The 23,032-nt window shown below is 41.1% G+C and overlaps 2 protein-coding genes across 3 annotated transcripts in view; one reads left to right on the top strand and one right to left on the bottom strand.

Annotated features, from left to right (window-relative positions):
- LOC144500022 (uncharacterized) overlaps positions 1–23,032 on the top strand; it is a 166,556-nt gene that overhangs the window by 62,094 nt on the left and 81,430 nt on the right. The window lies entirely within an intron of this gene.
- LOC144500021 (uncharacterized) lies at positions 8,186–13,725 on the bottom strand. 2 transcript variants are annotated; one of them, XM_078222768.1, is made up of 3 exons: positions 10,890–13,725; positions 8,412–8,492; positions 8,186–8,322 (listed from the first exon to the last, which is right to left on the bottom strand). In XM_078222768.1, exons 1-2 carry the CDS (start codon positions 13,636–13,638, stop codon positions 8,437–8,439), a joined length of 2,805 nt encoding a protein of 934 aa, XP_078078894.1. In that variant the 5' UTR covers positions 13,639–13,725; the 3' UTR covers positions 8,186–8,322; positions 8,412–8,436. The 2 variants fall into 2 exon arrangements, with proteins under 2 accessions (XP_078078894.1, XP_078078895.1); XM_078222769.1 differs by having other exon boundaries at positions 8,417–8,492; positions 10,890–13,651.

A 23,032-nucleotide genomic window follows, 5' to 3' on the forward strand; every position in this document is an offset into this window, starting at 1 on the left:
ACAAAGCATAAAGAAAATTACAGCATAGAAACAAGCCCTTTGGCCCTCCAAGCCTGCAGCGACCATGTTGCCATCTGAATTGTAACTCCCAACCCTTCCGGGGACCATATGCCTCTATACCCATCCCATTCAAGTATTTGTCAAACTTCTTTCAAAATTTCTTAAAGGTCACGATCATATCTGCTTCCACGACCTCTCCCGGCAGCGAGTCCCAGGCACCCACCTCCCTCTGTGTAAATAAAAATACTTCATGCAGCTCCTTTAAATCTTGCCCCTTGCACCCAAAACCTATGCCCCCTATAATTGACTTAAATTGAATGGAAGATTGACAGGTGTTCACTTCTCGACTCCAGCCCGTCCATGCTGACACTGGCAACTCGGATGTCCTCCTCTCTGGATAGCTCCAGCACGCACTCCTCGAAGGAGGTGAGGACCCGGTGATCAGGATCACCTTCCCCTGTCCGCCCTTTCACGAGTATTATGGGCATTCTTCTCCTGTGGAGATAGGAGCCATGAAATAAATGATGGTGTGACTCCTGCAGAGTATCAAGTGGTGGTCCTCAGAGGGCAAGCGCAGTGGTACTCTTAGGAGTGGGGGGGAGGGAGGAGATGCTTTGGGGTCAGGGGCTGGAAGCATGCAGGGTGCTGGGGATAGGAGGATCTGGGGGCAATTTGGGGAAAGATGTTAGATGGGGTTAACCACTCACCCTTGCTGCCCGGATGAGGTCATTGACCTTTTTGTGACACTGCTTCGCAGTTCTGGGGGCCAGTGCCATGGCACTGAGGCAGAAACTGCCTCCCAGGCTGCTTTCCCGTCAGCTCCCCTGGGTTTGCCTCCTGCTGGCTGCTGCCACTGCAGCATTCAGCAACCTGCTGAGGTCGCCCTCAGTGAATCTGGGCGCTGACTTTGCCACTTGTTCCTGCACTGTCTGCCTGCCTGTCCATCCTTGGGGTTTTTTGGAGCCTTGTTAGGGCAGATCAGCTGCAGACAGTTTGGGAGAGTATTCCAGCAAGTTAAATTCAGTTTGCTTGTTAGCTTGATGGGAAAGCAAGTGAGCACTTGCAGGTGTGCTGATGTGCATGTTGGTCTGTGCCTCTATGATGAGAGGGAGGTGGCATACAGTGATCGGAGTCATGGGGATCATGGGGAGATGGGGGCCTTGTGCAGGAGGGTCCAAGGTCGGAGGGGGGGCGGGGGGGGGGGGGGCGGGGGGGAGGGGGGCGGGGGGGTGGAGTCGCTGTCACTCTGCCTGTGATCGGTGGGGGGATGAGAGGGTCCACTGCCACTCTGTCTGCGATCACTGGGGGGATGGGCGTGATCTGTCTGGGTGGCGGGCAGTAAGGGGGTCAGTAATGTTGGGGGGGGTTCCAATGTCCGTGTGGGCCAGGGGAGGCATTATCCAGCCCGGGAGGGATCTGGCAGGGGAGCAGCATTATTTGTTTTTTGTGCGTGCGCAGTTGGAGACTCTGATTGAAGCTGCAGGGTTTTGGGCATGTTAATCCCTGCCCACAGGCTTCTGCAGCGAGGATCAGACGCGAACAACGAGCTCAAAAGACAGATCTGAAATTCTCCATGTTTCAAGTCCGCCCAGCACTTGCGCAAAAAATGGTAAAATACCGCCCAATATTTATCAGACTCTACTATTGTACTTAATTAAATTATAAAACTATCACTCTTTTTACAGGACTCTTCAGTAAATAGTCTTAAATCTCTGAGTAAACAGTGTGCTGCACCCTATCCAAAGATCCCTATTAATATATTTAAACTATTTGTCTGAAAAGACTGGTAATACCTGTTCAATAAGGCTGTTCCTCGGTCTTTTTGGCTGATGTTTCAGGATCTGCAGTTTGTCCATTTGGGCTTCCCCTCTCGTCCAAGGCTGGTTCTGGACTTCGGGTCATCTCACCGGGTGATCTGGTGGGTCTGGTCAGTCCGATGGTACGTGTCACGAGATACAAGGAGCTGGAGATGCTGTGCTGCTTGGCTGTCAGTCGAAGGTGCTCTCTGGAGATGCTGTTGAAGAAAGTGCAAAAGGTGGAGGGAGAACTGGGGCTCCAGGTTGTTCCTGACGGGGTGATTTTACCCGTTGTGCCCGTTTTTGGACGCGGTACAGTGGGGGGTAAAGTGATTAGTGCGATTGCCACCAGTTTGCGCGCCCGTTGCCATTTTACGAGCGCCGGATTTCCGGCGCGGTCAACCTCTCGCCAGAAATGGAGGAGAAGCAAGTTAATGTATTTAAATTTATTTAAATGCTGTTCAACATCTGCTTAGCGAGTCCGGTGCTCAATCGTCCGGGTTCTACTGCCATTATGACCTCGCCAGGAAAGGTTCGTGTCGGCGAGGAATAGACATGCTCCCCATGAAAGGGGAGCAGTCAACTTCGCCTCGCCAGTGGAACTGGAGGCCACAGAGCTCCCCAGGGAGGCCAAGGGCAAGGGATGTGCCCCTTGAGCAGTGCCACCCTGGCACCTGGGCAATGCCAATCTGGCAAAGTGAATAAGAATAAGGAACCTTGGTTCTCGAGGGATATTGGAACTCTGATAAAGAAGAAGAGAGAGATGTATGACATGTATCGGCAATAAGGAACAAATAAGATGCTTGAGGAGTATAAAAAGTGCAAGAAACTACTTAAGAAAGAAATCAGGAGGACAAAAAGAAGACATGAGGTTGTTTTGGCAGACAAGGTGAAGGATAATCCTGAGAGCTTCTACAGGTATTTTAAGAGCAAAAGGATAGTAAGGGATAAAATTGGTGCTCTTGAAGATCAGAGTGGTCGGCTATGTATGGAACCAAAAGAAATGGAGGAGATATTAAATGGGTTTTTTGCATCTGTATTTACTAAGGAAACTGGCATGGAATCTACGGAAATAAGGCAAACAAGTCATGGAACCTATACAGATTAAAGGGGAGGAGTTCGACAGGAGCAAAGAAGAGAGGAGCGATTTGTGTGTTCAGCTAAAGGGGTAAGAAATTGATTATTTTAACTTACTTTTTCGCGGGGTTTGTCGTTTTAGGAGTTTAGATTTGAAAAGCGGAAGTAGGCTGCCCGCAGGGCGACCTGGGAAGGAATTTAGTTTTTTTTTAAGCGTGCAGGAGGTTTAAAAAGCAAGCTGCAGTATACAGTGGGCAACGTTGAGAGCGGGCAGTGGAGTGAGAAGGGAGCAGAATGAGAGCTGAAAGGCTTTGGCTCAGCGGGCTTCAGCGTAAACAGGCAGAGGCAGGGTAGGTCCCCCCCTGCAACGTTTAACTCTTATTTCTTCCCCTGCGGATTCTGAGGAAAAAGGGAAATATGAATGTGAAGCCAGCTTGCTGTGCTCAGTGCCGGATGTGGGAGGTCGTGGAGTCGCCTAACCTCCCAGAGGTACATATCTGCGCGAGGTGTATTGAGCTGTGGCTCCTAAGGGACCGAGTTAGGGAACTGGAGCTGCAGCTCGAGGACATTCATCTGGTCATGGAAAACAAGGAGGTGATAGATAGGAGTTATATACAGGTGGTAACACCGGGGCCACAAGGATCAGGCGAGTGGGTCACAGTTAGGAAAGAGAAGAGTCAGGTGGATCAGAGTACCCCAGTGGTTGTGCCCCTTAAGAATAAGTACTCTTGTTTGAGTACTGTTGGGGGCGACAGCCCACTTGGGAGAAGCAGCAGTGGTCGTGCCTCCTGTGCGGAGTCCAGCCCTGTAGCAAAAAAAGGAAAGGAAAGGAGTCGGAAGGCGAGTGGGGACTCCACAGTGAGGGGGTCAGACAGGCGTTTCTGTGGAAGAAGTCGAGAAACGCAGATGATGGTTTGCCTCCCTGGAGCCGGGATCAAGGATGTTTCCGACAGGGTTCAAGAAATCCTTAAGTGGGAGGGAGAGGAGCCAGAGGTTGTGGTGCATACTGGTACTGCCGACGTAGGCAGGAAAGGGGAAGGGGTTATGAAAAGAGAATATCGGGAGTTAGGTGGGAAGTTAAGTAAAAGGAACACGAAGGTCGTAATCTCAGGATTGCTACCTGTGCCACGAGACAGTGAGGGAAGGAACGGAATAAGGTGGAGGATGAATGAGTGGCTGAGGGATTGGAGCAGGGGGCAGGGATTCAGGTTCCTGGATCATTGGGACCTCTTTAGGGGCAGGTGCGACCTGTACAAAAAGGACGGGTTTCACTTCAATCCCAGGGGGACCAATATTCTGGCGGGAAGGTTTGCTAAGGTTACTGGGGACGGTTTAAACTAGAATGGTTGGGGGGTGGGAATCAAAATGTGGTGACTGGGAGAGAGGAGGTTAGAGTAAAAGTAAGAGGGGCTGGTCGGCAGTGTGAGAGGGAGGATAGGCAGGTGAAGGGGAAGGGGAGCTCTCAGACCGAAGGGTTGACGTGTGTTTATTTTAACACAAGGAGTATAGTGAACAAAATGGATGAACTCAGAGTGTGGATCGCTGCTTGGAAGTGTGATGTGGTGGCCATTACAGAGACTTGGTTATCTCAGGGTCAGGACTGGGTACTTCAAGTGCCGGGTTTCAGATGTTTCAGGAGGGACAGGGAAGGATGCAAAAAAGGTGGGGGAGTGGCAATGTTGATCAGGGATAGTGTCACAGCTGTAGAAAAGATGGTTGCCACGGAAGGACTGTCTACGGAATCTCTGTGAGTGGAGGTTAGGAACAGGAAGGGGTCGGTAATTTTACTGGGTGTTTTCTATAGGCCGCCCAATAGTAGCAGAGATGTGGAGGAGCAGATTGGGAAGCAGATTCTGGAGAGATGTGATAATAACAGAGTGGTTGTGATGGGAGATTTTAATTTCCCAAATATCGATTGGAATATCCCTAGGGTAAGGGGTTTAGATGGAGAGGAGTTTGTTAGGTGTGTTCAGGAGAGCTCCCTGACACTGTAAGTGGATAAGCCTACAAGAGGAGAGGCTGTGCTTGATTTGATATTAGGGAATGAACCTGGGCAGGTGTCAGATCTATCAATGGGAGAGCATTTTGGGGATAGTGATCATAACTCTATCTCTTTTACACTCGCATTAGAGGGAGATAGGATCAGCCGAGCTAGGAAAGTGTTTATCTGGAGTAAGGGCAACTATGATGCGATTAGGCAGGAAATTAGAGGCATAAATTGGAAGGAGGTTTTCTCAGAGAAATGTACGGAAGAAATGTGGCAAATTTTCAAGGAAAATTTGTCTGGAGCTCTGCACGGCAATGTTCCAGTGCGACAGGGGAGTTATGGGAGGTTACAGGAACCGCGGTGCACGAAAGCTGTAACGGATTTAGCCAGGAAGAAAAGAAAAGCCTACAAAAGGTTCAGGGAGCTAGGTAATGTTCGAAATCTAGAAGAGTATACGACGAGTAGGAAGGAACTAAAGAAGGAAATTAGAAGAGCCAGGAGGGGACATGAGAAGGCCTTGGCAGACAGGATAAAGGAAAACCCCAAGGCATTCTGCAAGTATGTGAAGAGTAAGAGGATAAGATGTGAAGGAGTAGGACATATCAAATGTGACGGTGGGAAAGTCTGTATTGAACCGGTTGAAATAGCAGAGGTACTCAATGAATACTTTGCTTCAGTATTCACAGTGGAAAAGGATCTTGGTAGTTGCAGCGCAGACTTGCAGTGGACTGAGAAGATTGAGCATGTGGGCATTAGGAAAGAGGATGTGTTGGAGCTGTTGAAAAGCATCAAGTGAGATAAATCGCCAGGACTGGGTGGGATGTACCCCAGGTTACTGTGGGAGGCGAGGGAAGAGATTGCTGATCCTCAGGCGATGATCTTTGCATCGTCAATGGAGACGGGAGAGGTTCCAGAGGATTGGAGGATGGCGGATGTGGTTCCGTTATTCAAGAAAGGGAGAAGAGATAGCCCAGGAAATTATAGACCGGTGAGTCTAACCTCAGTGGCAGGTAAGTTGATGGAGAAGATCCTGAGAGGCAGGATTTATGAACATTTGGAAAGAAATAGTATGATCAGAAGTAGCCAGCACGGCTTTGTCCGAGGCAGATCATGCCTTACGAGTCTGATTTGAGCTTTTTGAAGATGTGACTGGACACTTAGACGGGGGAAGAGCGGTAGAAGTGGTTTATATGGATTTCAGTAAGGCGTTTGATAAGGTGCCTCATGCAAGGCTTATGGAGAAAGTGAAGGGGCATGGGATACAAGGGGACGTTGCTTTGTGGATTCAGAACTGGCTTGCCCACAGAAGGCAAAGCGTGGTTGTAGATGGGTCTTTTTCAGAGTGGAGATCGATCACCAGTGGGGTGCCCCAGGGATCTGTTAAGGGACCCTTGCTCTTTGTGATTTTTATAAATGGCCTGGATGAGGAAGTGGAAGTGGGTTGGCAAGTTTGCTGATGACACAAAGGTTGGAGGTGTTGTGGATAGTGCAGAGAGATGCCAGCAGTTGCAACGACACATAGATAAGATGCAAGACTGGGCGGAGAAGTGGCAGATGGACTTCAACCCAGATAAGTGTGTGGTGGTTCATTTTGGCAGGTCGAATAGGATGGAAGAATATATTAAGGGTAAGACGCTTGGCAGTGTGGAAGAACAGGGGGATCTTGGGGTCTGGGTTCATAGGACGCTCAAAGCGGCGTCGCAGGTAGAGGCTGTGGTTAAGAAGGCGTATGGAATACTGGCCTTCATCAAGAGGAATTGAGTTTAGAAATCGGGAGATAATGCTGCAGCTGTATAGGATCCTGGTCAGACCCCACCTGGAGTACTGTGCCCAGTTCTGGTCGCCTCATTACAGAGAGGATGTGGAAGCCATAGAACGGGTGCAGAGGAGATTTACGAGGATGTTGCCGGGATTAAGTGGTATGCCTTATGAGGATAGGTTGAGAGAGCTAGGTCTATTCTCCTTGGAGAGGCAAAGGATGAGAGGTGACCTGATAGAGGTGTATAAGATGTTGAGAGGTATTGATAGAGTGGATTCTCACAGGCTTTTACCCAGTGCTGAAATGGTTGTCACGAGAGGCCACAAGTTTAGGGTGCTGGGGAGTAGGTATAGAGGAGATGTTAGGGGTAAGTTTTTCACTCAGAGGGTGGTGGGTGCGTGGAATCGGCTGCCGGTAGTGGTGGTGAAAGCGGATTCGATTGAGTCTTTCAAGAGACTTTTGGATAGGTTCATGGAGGTTAGTAAGATAGAGGGATATAGATGAGCCTCGAAGGTAAGGAAATTGTTCGGCGCAACTTGTGGGCTGAAGGGCCTGTTTGTGCTGTAGCTTTTCTATGTTCTATAAATCCCCAGGACCGCACAGGGTATTCCCTCGGACCTTCAACGAGACTAGTGTTGAAATTGCAGTGGCCCTGGCAGATATATTTAAAATGTCGGTATCCACGGGTGAGGTGCCGGATGATTGGAGAATAGCTCATGTTGTTCCGTTCTTTAAAAAAGGATCAAAAAGTAATGCGGGAAATTATAGTCCGGTAAGTTTGACGTCAGTGGTAGGTAAATTATTGGAAGGAGTATTAAGAGATAGGATCTACAAATATTTGGATAGACAGGGACTTATTAGGGAGAGTCAACATGGCTTTGTGCGCGGTAGGTCATGTTTAACCAATCTATTAGAGGTTTTCAAGGAGACTACGAGGAAAGTAGATGAAGGGAAGGCAGTGGATGTCGTCGACATGGACTTCAGTAAGGCCTTTGACAAGGCCCCGCATGGGAGTTTAGTCAGGAAGGTTCAGTCGCTAGGGATACATGGAGAGGTAGTAAATTGGATTAGACATTGGCTCAATGGAAGAACACAGTAAGGAGTCTAACATCACCAGGTTAAAGTCCAACAGGTTTATTTGGTAGCAAACGCCACTAGCTTTCGGAGCACTGCTCCTTCGTCAGGTGAGTGGGAGTGAGTGGAACAGTTTATGACAATAATCTTCATCGTAGCACATTCTGCCTAGGCAAGCACCATCCAGGGTGGAGCTTGAGTTCCAGGTCACCTGACCCATTCTCTTAAAGGGGCATGATCCAGCATATATATCAACCCCCACTCTCCTCACATAATTATGATTACGAGGGACCATGTAGGCAGACTACAAGTTGGATTTAACAACCCCCATCATCAATGTCCCCTTGCAAATTTGTCAGCAAGAGTGTAAAATTCCACCCTATGTGAAATTTAAAGTTGCTGGTATGTGAATGTTTCAAGACTGACTGTCACTATTTCGCATTCACAATCTCTTTTCAAATTATTTTTGCAATGATCTACAAGGCGATCAGGAATGATTCACTTTGCCATTTTGATGTTTATTGAAGCAAGTGAAATGTTACACGTGATGATATGAAATCATATCAGCAGGCAAAAAGATATTCATTTACTTCATCGATGTCCTGTCTTGTGAAATCCTGCTGATGAACCTGCAATTCAAGAAAACAATTTTCCATGTTATTAGGATTTCACTCTGGCAAGTAATAAATGGCTATTAAAAACTGAATATTACACATACATTACCCGTTTCACGTTTTCTTGTTTTATTCTTCCTCGTGTACTGTGTGAAATACCACTGGACTCTCACATCGGTAATAGACTAAAACAGAAAAATATAAATTAAGTATGAACTCAAATCTATGATGCAATCTGTATCTGTTATCAAGTTCTGTGCCATTCAAAATAATGTACAGTCTGCATGACTTGGTTTCTAAAGGTGCTATAGTTTTCATTCATGTTATTGATGCCATCAAATTAATTCTGTTCGACATTACATTCAATGGCTTAAAGAGAGGTTAAGGGGTTAAGGTGCAAACACTATAAGATATGGTGCAAGTAATTACTCAATCGTCTTTCGGATGAGATGTTAAACTGAGATGTATTGATTCAATACAATTCAGTGATGTTATCTGCGACCTTTCTCGAAAGTAAAGCTCAAGAATACAACATCAGTACATGCATAGTCATTGGGGGCATTTTTTATTATCCTGAAAGTACACTACAGGATAAGAAATAAATTTAGATTGGGTGCCTTAGATCGTAAAATAAATAAAATATGCAGCAATGATACATCAGATTGATAATTTAGAAAGTAAGTCCTGAAGAGTTAGAAATTCATTGACATAATAAAAGAATGCAATGCAGGTGTGGCAATGCCTGCTCCAGTAAATTAACATATGTGGCGTGATAGACTTGCATAGATTCACTCGGACATTGAGTGCTGTAAGAAGTGATGTAACACAAACAAATGTCTCTCCAGAGAGCTAGTGTACCAATAGAGAATAGAATATCTTAGAATGTGAAAATTAGCACTGAAATTCGATGGTAAAAGGAGACAATATGGAAATCATCGGAACTGTGGTTTCCCAAGGCAGAGAATGGTAACATGATCAGTGCCTTTGAGACAGACCCAGAAGGAGACCCAGTGGTACAGGAGACCTGAAGGTTATAATGAAGAGACAGCAACTAAATACCAAAGAGGGTGGTGTGTGATAAGAAATCTGATACGCATGCCAACTATGAAAGTCATCCTCATCACTTAAGTACTGGTAAGATCAATGTCTACCTATTAGTTGAAGTTATACAGACATTTATTTAGTTCTTCCTTGTTAGTGTAATCATGCATTGATTGTATATGACCTGTAAGTTTAACAGGAGAGATTTTAAACAACTTCAGTGAGTATCCCATATCCCTTAACTCTTTGGTATCCAAGATCTCTCACTTGAATTTATTCAACCAACAATCATCCACAGCCTTCTCAGGTGGAGTTTCTAAAGATACAAACTCTTTGAGTAAATATTTTTCATCTTTGTCCAAAATTGCCATTCCCTTATTCTAAGACTGTGACCTCTTGTTCTATGCTCTCCAGCCAGAGAAACATCTTCCCAGCAATGACCTTTCAAGCCCTTTAAGAATTTTACATGTTTCAATGAGATCATCTCTCACTTTTCGAAACTGTAAGGGAATATAGGCTACTTAATCTTTCCTATAGGACAATCCTGATTCCCAGGAATCAGCCGGTCGAATCATCACTGCAATCCCTCTGGGGCAGTATTCCCTTTCTTTGGTAAGGAGACCAAAAGTGTACTCAGGACTCCAGGAGAAGGGGTGGGCAATTCTCCCAGCCCGCTGCGCTGCCGAGAGACTCACGTGGAGGCCATTTAGCAGGTTCCCCACTGGGTGCCATGGCCTCTACGAGTGTCCGGCCGCCAGATTTCCGGACCTCTCAGCTCCACACCAGAAATCGGTGCAAGCTGTATTAACTATTCTAATGAAGATAGAATAAGACATAGGAGCAGAATTAGGCCACTCGGCCCATCGAGTCTGCTCCGCCATTCAATCATGGCCGATTTTTTTCTCATCCCCATTCTCCTGCCTTTTCCCCATAACCCCGATCCCCTTATTAATCAAGAACCTATCTATCGCTGTCTTAAAGACACTCAATGACCTGACCTCCACAGCCCTCTGCGGCAAAGAGTTCCACAGATTCACCACTCTCTGGCTGAAGAAATTCCTCCTCATCTCTGTTTTTAAAGGGTGTGGCTGTGAACAGTAACTGCTGCCTTTCTCCAGTTATTGTGTTATGGATGTGTCATTCTTACCCTCTGACAGTGCCAATTCCCTTATCTTTCCACTGTGAAGTCACCTCTTCTACACCCCATTGTTTCCCCCAGTCACATAGTTGATGCTAATTTCCCCATCAAAACATTCCTTCAAACAGGTGCCCTTATCAATTCCCTTTTATTATATTCCAATTTCATCTCTTAATCTTAATTTTCCCCAATTCTTAACACTTACAACATAAAGCTATCCATATCATAGTTCCAAATTAGGACAACATCAAATGTCTACCAATTTTAGTTAATTTAGGATGCTCACAACTAAATATCTTAAATTACATTTTACTTATACAAACTTTGAAAGTAAAAAAAATAAGTCAATTGTACATGTTTATATCATTCAACTGTCTGACAAAAACATCATCTTACACTGTACCTTCACAGTCTTCATTTGTTGCAAATGGAGAATCCTCATGCGACAATACTTGCTGACATCCTGGATTATGAGATGTGGAACTTTGTGGGGACCTTTCATCATGTCTACAACTGTGAGAAATTTCTCTTGTTGACATTGGACTTTCTGGTTGGTCACAATATGAGGAGTAAGAGGAACATTTCTCCTTTTGGTCTGTGTCTGACCAACACAGTTCTTCAGTTGGGCTAACAAAAAGAGTGCTTTGGTTACATAACTCAGGTTTTCTCCCTTCTTCATGTTTAAATATTCTTGATCTCTGACAGTCTGGCTTGGAAAATTTACTCTTTGAATTCACCAAAGTTTTATCTGGCTTTGTTTGATTTGAATACCGACTTTGAAAAGTTTTCTTGGACTTTTTCTTCGCAACATGGGTTCTGGAAGTATGGTATGATTTATTGAAGTTTTCATAATAATCATCATAGACTTCCTCATCAGAAACACACAAGTAGTTTCCATCATCAGGATCTTGAGATGTAATCATTATTCTCTCTTGCAAGGTGTCACAAGGTCTTGTAGGTGATCGCTGTGCACAAATTATTTCCGATAGATCAACTTGCACCTTTTCTTCTTCATTCTGATTTTTAACAATAGCTCCTGCAATTATTTTAACATATCCATGTTCTTCACCTTGTTGAATATGACTTTTTGCTTCCTCAGTCAATTGTTCTGAACAGGACACATCATTCCCAATCTCTCTTGCACTTTTCGATGAGGTTTCTTCACAATCAGCAGAAGGAATGAGACGTGGCAATAAAACGGAACCCATGTTTTGTTTCAGATAAATGTTGAAATCCTCCTGCACAGTCATGGGGGATAAAGGTGCATTTGCTCCCATCATTGTTGGACCTAAAGACAGTCCCACAATAGTCACTGGTTTATATGTCAAATCAGCCAATTTCGGATCTGTTGTCCAAGTTGAAGAGCCCACAGTTTTCATGCATTTTGGCCTATAACTGGGTGAGGCTATGGAACACTCTAATTCAAGACAATCATCACTCCATTTACTCTTTCGGTTTTGTTTTTTGAATCTTCTATAAGGGGTATTTAGCTTCAGCAAACGTTTACTTGTGTAAGAACATCTGTGCACTGATTGCAGTTCCAAAGATTGCTTTGTCATATCTGTATCCACTTCATCTTTAGGTTCCAAGTTTGGATTGACTGGAAATGTTTCCATGCTATTTACACTGCCTTTACCATCTTTACAATTTGGTGAAGAAACTGTGCTTGCACATAACCTCTGTTTAGCAGATACATCTGTATCAATTTTGCTCAGTTCAGATCTATTCAGTGCTGTTGTACTTCCTTCTCCAGTCTGTACCAGTGGCATGAAATCCTTTACTGATGGAAAAGGAGTTATAAAGCTCTTAAATGAGGCCTGGATAATATTGGGAAGACCCTGTCTGTGATTTATGATCCGGTTGTTTGTATTTATTTCCAATGCTTCCTTAAATTCCTCACTTAGGAATATTAGCTCATTTACAGAAACAGCAATATCAATATCAAGATACTGGCTAAATTGGGACAGAACCAGTTTTGGAGGTGATGGAATGAACTTGTCTATTGATCTTTGGATATGCAATGGTATGCCCCAATGGGATTGAAATCTTTTTGCTGTGATGTGCCATTCCAGGATTTCAATGGTTTCAGTAGACTGAAAGGCTAATTCCATACCTATGTGCTCTATTTTAGCTTCACTTGGTTTGATTGCTGGAAGCAAAGATGGTGCTTTAGGAATCATCATTTCTACTGACTTGTCAAATGTAGTTGCAATGCCCCAAAGGTTATTAATCTGTTTGTGCTTTAAGTTTGTACCTAAGTGATGAATGATATCCTGTTCAGCAAACAGAATATATGGTAATCTTGTTCTCTTAAATCCTTCAACATGTGTTCTCAGCTTTGGTAATGATTTCTTCAATGCTGGAGGATAACTTTGTTTGTACAATTCCTTCACCAGTTCAGGAAGACAATCCAGTTTAATAGATAGACTTTGTTTTATCACACACATATTTAACTTATTACTACATTCTGGTACAAGTTCAGTAAGAGTAGACTTCCTCCTTTCTCTCTTTTTCATTTGGACACTTCCCTTCAAACTTCCATAGTATGAAGTATTATTTTGTTCTTTGTTCAGAAGAGATGTGCACGAAGAAGAAACTGTTTTATCAGCATTTGATAAGCCTTTCTTTCTGGACTTCATTCTATGCTGTTTTTTAATTTTAAATTGTTCTACAAAATCCCTTATAGGTGGAGGAGGTGCCATAAATTCATTTAAAGATGCCTCAACAAGCCTGGGAATGCCCCATACGTGATTTACAATCCTTTTCTTTATATTAACTTCCAGTGCCTTTTTCAGCTGATCATTCATGAATTCTAACTCGATTGGAACAATAACTATTTCAACATGAAACCCTGGATTGAGCCGGGCTAAAATCAGCTTCGGAGCTGGTGGAATAAATGCTTCTGCTGATCTTTGAACATGTGATGGGAAACCCCAAGGACACTGAAGCTTTTTCTGCAAAATATGCCATTCTAGAAAGTTGCTGGTTTCATCAGAAAAAGAAGTTTGTCCAGGTACAGATTTAATTTGAAATCTACTAGCCTTAATTGATGGAGGAATGGGTGGTCCCTTGGGAATCATCATTTCTACTGACTTTTCATACTGTGTTTCAAGTCCCCAGAGATACAAAAGTTGCCTGTGCTTCAAGTTCATTTCTATCTGATCAATATCATCTTGTTCAGTAAAAGGTATATACCTGATTCTTGATTTTTTAATTCCCTTCCCAGGTGCAATAAGCTTTGGTAAAGATTTCTTTGACACTGAAGGATAGGTACATTTGTAGAACTCTTCTACCAGTTTAGGCAAGCATTCAGTTTTAATTTCCAGACACTGCCTTAGCACACTCATATCAAGGTTTTTGTCAGACTTTAATCTAAGGATAACATTGGCAGCTATCTCTTTCACTTTATTTATGTGCATTTCGTCTGTTCCAAATTGTGAACCTAATTTTCCTCCTTTCAGTCGCAAGGTTGTGCCCCGAGAAAATATTTCATAACTTCTACCCAAATTGGCACTATTGAATACTGTGCTGCTTTCTTTAACATTTTCTGATTGTTGGACGAAGCTTTCATCATATGGAGTAGGACCCATAAACTGCTTTAAAGATGAGTTAATAACTTTTGGAAGACCCCAATTTTGATTTATGATCCTTTTCTTTATATTTTGATTCAGGGTTTGCCTATGTTCGTCAGTAACAAATGCCGGTTCAAAAGGAGCAACAGCTATTGCACTATCAAGCTGGGAATTTAACTGGGTTAGAATAAGTTTTGGAGCAGGTGGAATTAAGACTTCTAGCGATCTTTGAATGTGCAAAGGTAAGCCCCAATTGTACTGAAGTTTCTTCTGTGTTATGTGCAGTTCGAGCTTGTCTCTTATTTTCTTGTAAAGGAAGTTGTTTTCCATACCCACAGGCTCTATTTGAGCTCCACTGGCTTTGATTATTGGAGGCAATGCTGGTACCACTGGAATCATCATTTCCAATGATCCTTTATAGGGAGTTGGAAATCCCCACTGATGTGTAATCTGTTTGTGCATTAAATTCAATTCCAAACGATCAATTGCTTTTTGTTCAATAAAAGGCATATATGTTGATCTTTGTTTTTTAAAACCTATGCCAGGTAAAATAGCTTTAGGCAAAATCTTCTTTGATGTCTGAGCATTGAGAGCACTGTAGGTATTCATTACCAGTTCAGGTAGGTGCTCTGTTTTAATTTCTAAACACTGCTTTATTAAGCAGAAATCTATAGAACCTCTACATGTAACGCCGTGATTATCAGAAGAAAATACCTCGATATTTTTTTCCACTTCTGTGCTTTTTTGATACTTTGATAAAGGCAATTTTCTTAATTGGATAATACTGTCTGAAGTAGGCACAATGAAAATGGGCATTGCCGCATCTTGTGGCTGTAGAATTAAATCTTCTGTTTTTGGGACAACAGGTATAAAATTCTTTACAGATAACTGAATGATCTTCGGAATGTCGCATGTGCAACTTATAATTCTTTTTCTTGTATTCCTTTCTAGTATTTTCCGGTGTCCATTACTAAGGAAGGGCCGTTCAACCGGCACACAGATCTTCACCAAAAAAACCTCTTGTTTTAACTGTGATGGAATTAATTTTGGGGCAGGTGGAATAAAGTTTTCTTGTGATCTTCGAACATGGAGTGGAAAATCCCAGTTGTGCTGAAGTTTCTTCTGTGTTATGTGCCATTCTATTAAGTCCTTAGTTTTATTGTCAATGAAGGTTGTTTCCTGACCCACAAATTCTATTTGGACTCCATTTGCTTTGATCACTGGAGGCTCCGGTGGTACTTTTGGAATCATAATTGCTATCGATTGTTCATATTGGGTTGTATATCCCCAGAGATGGGTAAGCAATTTGTGCTTTAAGTTCAGTTCTAAATGATTAACAGCATCCTGTTCAATAAAAGATATGTATGACAATCTTGGCTTTCTAAATCTTTTGCCAGAGGCAACTGGTTTTGAAAAAGGCTTTTTTGACATTGAAGGGTAGGTGGCTTTATCCATCTCATTCACTATTTCTGGAAGACCACTATTTTTAATTTCAAGGCACTGTTTTATCAAACATATTTCTACCTTGTTCTTACTTTCTTGGTTGAGTATAGGGGAAAGCCGTATCTCTTCTACATTGCAAGGTTTCAGATTACTGCTATATTTCTGACTCTGTTTTGAAGACAGTTTTATTTTCTTCGTCTGTAAAAATGTGTTAATTGAGGCATCTACTTGTACATCTTCCATTTGACTATTGCTGGAAGATATTTTGCCTTTTTCCAACACTTCAGATTGCAGCATAGGAGAAGCTAGGAAATTACTTAAAGACGATTGAATAGCACTGGGGAGGCCCCACTTGTAATTTAGGATTCTTTTTCTTGTATTCAGCTCAAGTCTTTTTCTATGTTCTGAGATTAAGAAAACCATTTCAGGTGAAACAAAAACCAAAGGAAAACCAGGCGGTGGTTTTAGCTCCGAAGGAATTAGCTTTGGAGCCGGTGGAATAAATGTTTCTTGTGATTTCTGAATAAGTAATGGTAATCCCCAATTACCATTTTGAAGTTTCTTCTGTGTAATGTGCCATTCCAGTCTGTCTCTAACTTTATCATCAACGAACCTTGTTTCTTTACCAACAGGGTATACTAGAGCTGTACTTCTCTTGATGATTAGAGGTTCAGATGGACCTTTAGACATCATTATTTCAATTGATTCTTGATAAAGATTTGGAAATTTACATAGATGGGTAATCAGTTTGTGCTTTAAATTCATCTCCAAGTGATTAACAGCATTCTGTTCAATAAATGGTAAACAATGCGGTCTTGGCTTTTTTAGTCCTTTACCAAGTGCTATGAGCTTTGGCAAAGATTGCCTCGATTGCGAAGGATAGCTATTTTTATAAAATTCCTTTAACATTTTAGGTAAGCACCCGGTCTTAATCTCTAGAGACAGCTTTGTTAAACAAATTTCAAGTTTGTCTTTCAATTCTGGTTTGAAGTTCGCAAGTGAAAATTTCTCATCCATTTTTTTAGTTTTCTTGCTTTTGTTATTCTTTTCATATTGTAGCGCTGATGATTTCCCCCTTCTGATTGCTGTCAACGTGTTGTGAAGAAACATTTTGTTTTCTTTATTGCCCACATTAATGTTGCAGCATGCATCTGGAACAGTAGTTATAAACTTATTCAAAGAGGATTGGATAAGATTAGGAAGACCCCATCTGTAATTGACCATCTTTTTCTTTGTATTCATCTCCAATATTTTCTTATGCTCATTACGAAGAAATGGCAGCTCGGGTGAAATAACTACGACTGAAAAAGCAGGCTCTTGTTTTAACTGGGATGGGATTAGCTTTGGAGCAAGTGGAATAAATGCTTCTTCTGATATCTGAACATCTAATGGTAATCCCCAGGTTTTCTGGAGTTTTTTCTGCATAACATATCTTTCAAAGTTGTCTCTCACTTTGCGATCAATGAATGTTGTTTCCCTACCCACTTGTTCTATTTTAGCTCCACTTGACTCGATTGCTGGAGGCATAGGTGGCACTTCAGCGATCATCATTTCCAATGATTTATCATTTAGGGTTACAAGTCCCCAGAGATAGCAAATGCGTTTATGCTTTAGGTTCAGCTCCAAACGATCAACTGCACTCTGCTCAATAAACGCTATATATAATGAACGTGGCTTTTTATATACATCACCAGGTGCAATAATCTTCCTTAATAGCTTCTTTGACATGGAAGGATAATTTTTTTTATAAGATTCTTTTACTATTTCTGGTAAACAATGCATGTTAATTTCTAGACACATTTTTCCGAAGCACATATTAAGTTTATCTGTATACTCTTGTTTGAAGTTGAACAAAATGGCCACTTCAGCTGTTTTGCTCGGTGTTGTGTCTTTGCTACCATCTTTACTTTTGTGCATTTGCGAAGGAATTCTCATCCTACTTCTTCTATCAATATTGCTGGGTTCTGTTTTGTTGGCTTCGACTATTCCTGACTGTAACACTAAATCTTTTCTTGATGTAGAAAGGGCTATGAACATTCTTAATGAAGACTGAATAAGTATTGGAAGACCCCATTTGTGATTTATTATCTTCTTCTTTGTATTAAGTTCTAATAATTTCCTAAGTCCTTTACTTAGAAATGTCATTTCAGTTGGAGCAACAATTACTTCAAAGCTAAACTGTAGATATAGATGGGATGGAATCAGTTTTGGAGCAGGGGGAATAAAGGTTTCTGCTGACAATTGAATATGCAACGGTAAGCCCCAGTTCTGTTGAAGTTTCTGCTGTGTAATGTGCCATTCTATTCTGCTCCTAACATCATATTCAATGAAAGTGCTTTCCATACCCACAGGTTCTACTTTAGTTTCACTTGCTTTGATTGCAGGAGGCATAGGTGGTCCTTTCGGAATCATCATTTTGATTGATTTATCATATACAGTTTCAAGTCTCCAAAGGTGGATAATCTGCTTGTGCTTTAAGTTCAGCTCTAAATGATCAATAACATCTTGTTCAATAAATGGTGGGCACCATGGTCTTTGTTTTTTGCAACCTTCATTGGAAACAATAAGTTTTGGTAATTCTTTTTTTGCTGCTGTAGGGTACGTACGTTCATAAAATCCCTGTACAATGTCAGGTAAATTATGTGTTTTAATATCAAGAGTTTGCTTTAATAAACACATATTTAGTTTATCTTTACATTCTGATTTGAGATTGGAAGAATCTGGGAATGCACTTATTTTCTTAAAGTTTGCTCTTTTATAAACTTTCTGGCAAGGCAGTGAAGGGAACTTTTCCTTCTTGTGCCCTGCAGTAATTTTTGAATTAAGATCTATGACATTGTGAGTGAATGTTTTACTTCCTTTTATGCTTCCTGACTGTAATGTGTCACTTTGTAGTGATGGCGTTGGAGTAATTAAGTCCTTCAAGGATGTCTGAATAAGATTTGGGAGACCCCATTTTTGATTTATGATCTTTTTCTTTGTATTCATTTCCAATCTATTTCCATCTTCAGCACTTATAATAAGTGGTTCAGTTGATGTCACAATTATATCATGAATACAATGTGGCTTTAGCTCAGAGGAAACCAATTTCGGAGCCGATGGAATAAATGTATCCATTGATTTCTGAATATGTAATGGAAAGCCCCAATTATTCTCTAGTTTTTTTCTCGTAATATGCCATTCCATTTTGTCTCTAACATCATTGTTAATGAAAGATGTTTCCATACCTACAGTTACAATTTGAACTCCATTTGATTTACGTATTGGCGACACATTTGGTCCTTTAGCAACCAGCATTTTGACTGACTTTTCATACAGTGTGTCCTGTGCCCAGAGATGAATAATCTGTTTGTGCTTGAAGTTGAATTCTAAACGATCAACAGACTCCTGTTCGATAAAAGATATATACAACGATCTTGGCTTTTTGAATCCTTCACCAGGTGTAATTAGCCTTGGAAGACATTTCTTTAATTGCACAGGATAGGTATCTTTGTACAAACGTTTTACGAGTTCTAGAACACTGTGCATTTTGATTTGTAGGCTTTGCTTTGTTAAGCATATACATAGTTTATCTTTCTGTGCTGGTTTCAGACCAGCAAAATCATCTATTTTGTTTGATGTCTTGTTATTACTACTTCTTTTAGATTGTGGCAACAAAATCTTTCTTTGAATGCGCAGTGGAAATATGCCTCGAGGAAACAGATCACTCTTTACCTTTTCAATGGGAGTGTTGCTCAATTTTTTCTTGTCTTTAATTATTTCAGTTTGTAGCATGAAGTCCTTCACTGATGGAGCAGGAGCCATAAAATTACTTAAAGATGACATAATGAGCTTGGGTAGGCCTAATTTCTGATTTACAGCTCTCTTCATTAGATTGAACTCCAGTCTTTTTTTATGTTCATTGTGAAGGAATGTTGGCTCAGGCGGGGCAAAGACAGTCACAAAATTAGGCTGGGGATTTAACTCAGATAATATTAGTTTTGGAGCAGGTGGAATTAAAGCTTCTTGTGATCTCTGAATATGTAGTGGTAAACCCCACTTTTGCTGAAGCTTTTTCTGTGTAATATGCCTTTCAAGGTCTTTTCGAACTTTATCATTGGAGAAATTAATTTCCACGCCCACAGGCTCTATTTGAGCTCCATTCATCTTGAAAGGTGGTGGCATAGGTGGTGCTTTAGGAATCATCATTTCCACTGATTCCTCATACAGAGTTGCAAGTCCCAAAGAATTGGTCATCTGTTTGTGTTTTAAATTAAGTTCTAAGTGATCGATAACATCCTGTTCCATAAAAGATATATACATTGCTCTTGGCTTTTTGAATCCATTTCTGGGTACAATTAGCTGTGGTAATGATGTCTTTGAGGTCGGATAATAGGTGACTTTATAAAACTGCTTCACTCTTTCTGGCAAGCAGTCCATGCGCATTTCTAGACATTGCTTCATCAAGCATACATCCAGTTTATTTTTAACTTTTTGTTTCAGATGAGCAAAGACAAACTGCTCACCTAATTTAGCTGTTTTTGAATTCCTTTTACCTGTTCTGTATTGTACTGAGAACGTCTTTTCTCTTTGTGGTTGTACAAACATTTTCTGTTGAAAGCTCATTTCATTATTCTCTATTTCAATGTTATTGGCTTTTGGTTTCTTTCTTGCCATGTTTTTTGACTCCATAATATCATTCATTGATGGTGCAGAAGCAACAAATTTTCTTAAAGATGACTGAAAAAAATTAGGAAGACCCCACCTTTGATTGATGATTTTTTTTCTGGTGTTCAGCTCCAACATTTTATTAATTTCAACATCTACAAATGGCAACTCACATAGAGTAATGACCAAAACAGAATCAGCTTTTGGGCTCAGCCGAGATGGAACCAACTTTGGAGCAACTGGAATGAATGCTTCTACTGACTTCTGATAATATGATGGCTTGCCCCAATTGTGTTGAAGTTTCTTTCGAGTAACATGCCATTCAAATTTATCTCTGACTTCTTTGCTAATACAAGTGGTTCCCATGGATTGGCCTCGATTTGCTTTGAGTGCTGGAAGTGCAGATGGAGCTTTGGGAATCATCATTTCTATTGACTCTTCATGTGGAGTTTGAAATCCCCATAGGTAGGAAATGTGTTTGATCTTCAAATTCATTTCCAAGTGATCAACAGCATTCTGTTCAAAAAATGGTATATACCGTGGCCTTGTTTTCTTACAACCTTCACCAGGTGGAAAAGATTTTGTTAAAGTTTTTTTTGGTGTTGGGGGGTATGTATTTTTGTAGCATTCTTGTACAATTGCTGGTAAATTGTCCAGTTTTATTTCGAGACATTGTTTTATTAAACACGTATCTAACTGATCTTTATGCTGCGATTCCAGGGTAGCAATCACAGATAACATTGGTTTTCTCTTCACTTTCATTAATTTGATAGCTTGGTCACAGAATGGTGCAGACGTTTTTTCTCTCTTGAGTTGTATCAACTTGCTTTGCAAACAACTTGTTTTAAACTTACTCTTTAACAAAACCTCACTTTCTTCTGATATTTCTGACTGTGACTTGATACCCTTTACTGATGGTGCATGAGACATAAAACTCTCTAAAGACAAATGAACAAGCTTCGGGAGACCCCAATGATGATTTATGATCCGTTTTTTTACATTCAGTTCCATTCGTTTCTTATTTTCAACGTCGAGAAATGCAGGATCAATTGTAACAACATTCACATCAAAATTAGGACATGGGTTGATCTGTGAATTAATTAGTTTTGGAGCAGGTGGAATGAATGCTTCTTGTGACCTTTGAATATGTAACGGAAAACTCCCGTTACTTCCAAGTTTTTTTTGTGTAACGTGCCACTCTAAAATCAACCTGGCTTTATTAGTAATAAAAGAAGTCTTTACAGCCGTAGGTAGTATTGTAGCGTCAGTTGCCTTGATTACTGGAGGAACAGGTAGTACCTTAGAAATCATCATCCGTAATGACTTTGCATGTAATGTCTCAAGCCCCCAGAGATGGCAAATCCGTTTGTGCTTTAGGTTCAGCTCCAAGCGATCGACTGCCTCCTGCTCAAAAAAAGGTATATAACATGGCCGTAGTTTCTTATTACCTTTGCCAAATGTAATTAATTTTGGTAAATCTTTTCTTGATTCGAAAGGATATGTGACTTTGTACATCTCTTTTACTGTATTAGGAAGATAATCCATTTTAATGGCTAAACATTGTTTTGCTATGCACATGAACACTTCTTTAAGTTCTATCTTCTTGAGATCTATGTTTTTCCTCCTACTTTTATTCTTTAGAAATGGCAATTTTGGGCTGTATTGCAGTATCTCCTTACGATGTTCACTGCTGACAGACATTGCTTTTCTTTTTATAATGTCTGAATGGGCAATGAGATCTTTTATTAAACTAAAATCCATGAAATTAATTGACGATCTCTGCACAACATTGGGAAGGAGACCCCGTCTATTATTAATAATCTTTTTCTTCATATTGGAGTCCAACATTTTCTTATGATTATCACTTATAACTGTCAGTTCAGTTAGGACAACAGCTAACTGTGAACAAGGCAGTGGATTTAGCTGGGAAGAAATCAATTTTGGTGCAGGTGGAATGAGTGCATCTCTTGATCTCTGAATTTCTGTTGGTAGACCCCAATTAAACTGAAGTTTTATCTGTATAACGTGCCTTTCCAGATAGTTTCTGACCTTATCTTCAAGGAAAGTAGTTTCTGTACTGGTGGGTTCTATTTTAGTTGCACGTGTCTTAAGTTGTGGAGGTAATGGTGGTGCTTTAGGGATCATTATTTCCAAGGACTTTTCATATGAAGTTGGGAATCCCAACAAACTTGAAATAAGCTTTTGGCTTAAGTTTACCTCCAATCGAGCAACGGCATCATGTTCCATAAAAGATATATACAATGGCCTTGACTTTTTATATCCTTTTCCAACTCTAATCAATACTGGTAAACGTTTCTTTGACGTTAGAAAATAGGAATCATTATACGATTCCAATACCGGATTTGGTAAACAATTTAGCTTCATTTCAACCTTTTGTTTTGTTAAGCACATAATTAATTTATTTTCATATTCTGGCCTGAAGCTGGTAACAGCAAATCCCTCTTTTAATTTTTTTGTTTCTCCATTCCTACGATTACGTTCAAGTGACAGAAGCATGCTTTTGCTTTCATTCTGAAGCATGTTTTCCTGATAGGGAATGATTTTAGAAGAATATGATATATCAGTGTTATTGAACACTGAATTATTTCTATCAGTGCTTTTTGATTGTAGCGGTGCAGGAACGTTATAACCATTTAAGGTTTGCTGGACAAACCTGGAGGAACTCCACCTATTACTTGTAATTCTTCTATTCACATTTCTTTCAATTTTTTTATGTTCTAGAGTTACGAATGGTAATTCGGTGGTAGTAACCGTATCAATTAGACTTAGCGGTGAAGAAATCAAATTAACTGAAGAAAGGGATGCTTCTGCTGGCTTCTGGAAATCTGTGGATAAATCCCAGTTGTGTTTGAGCTGTCCCTGT

Source organism: Mustelus asterias, chromosome 10 (genome assembly GCF_964213995.1).
Source record: "Mustelus asterias chromosome 10, sMusAst1.hap1.1, whole genome shotgun sequence".
In the NCBI taxonomy this organism is placed as follows: Eukaryota; Metazoa; Chordata; class Chondrichthyes; order Carcharhiniformes; family Triakidae; genus Mustelus; species Mustelus asterias.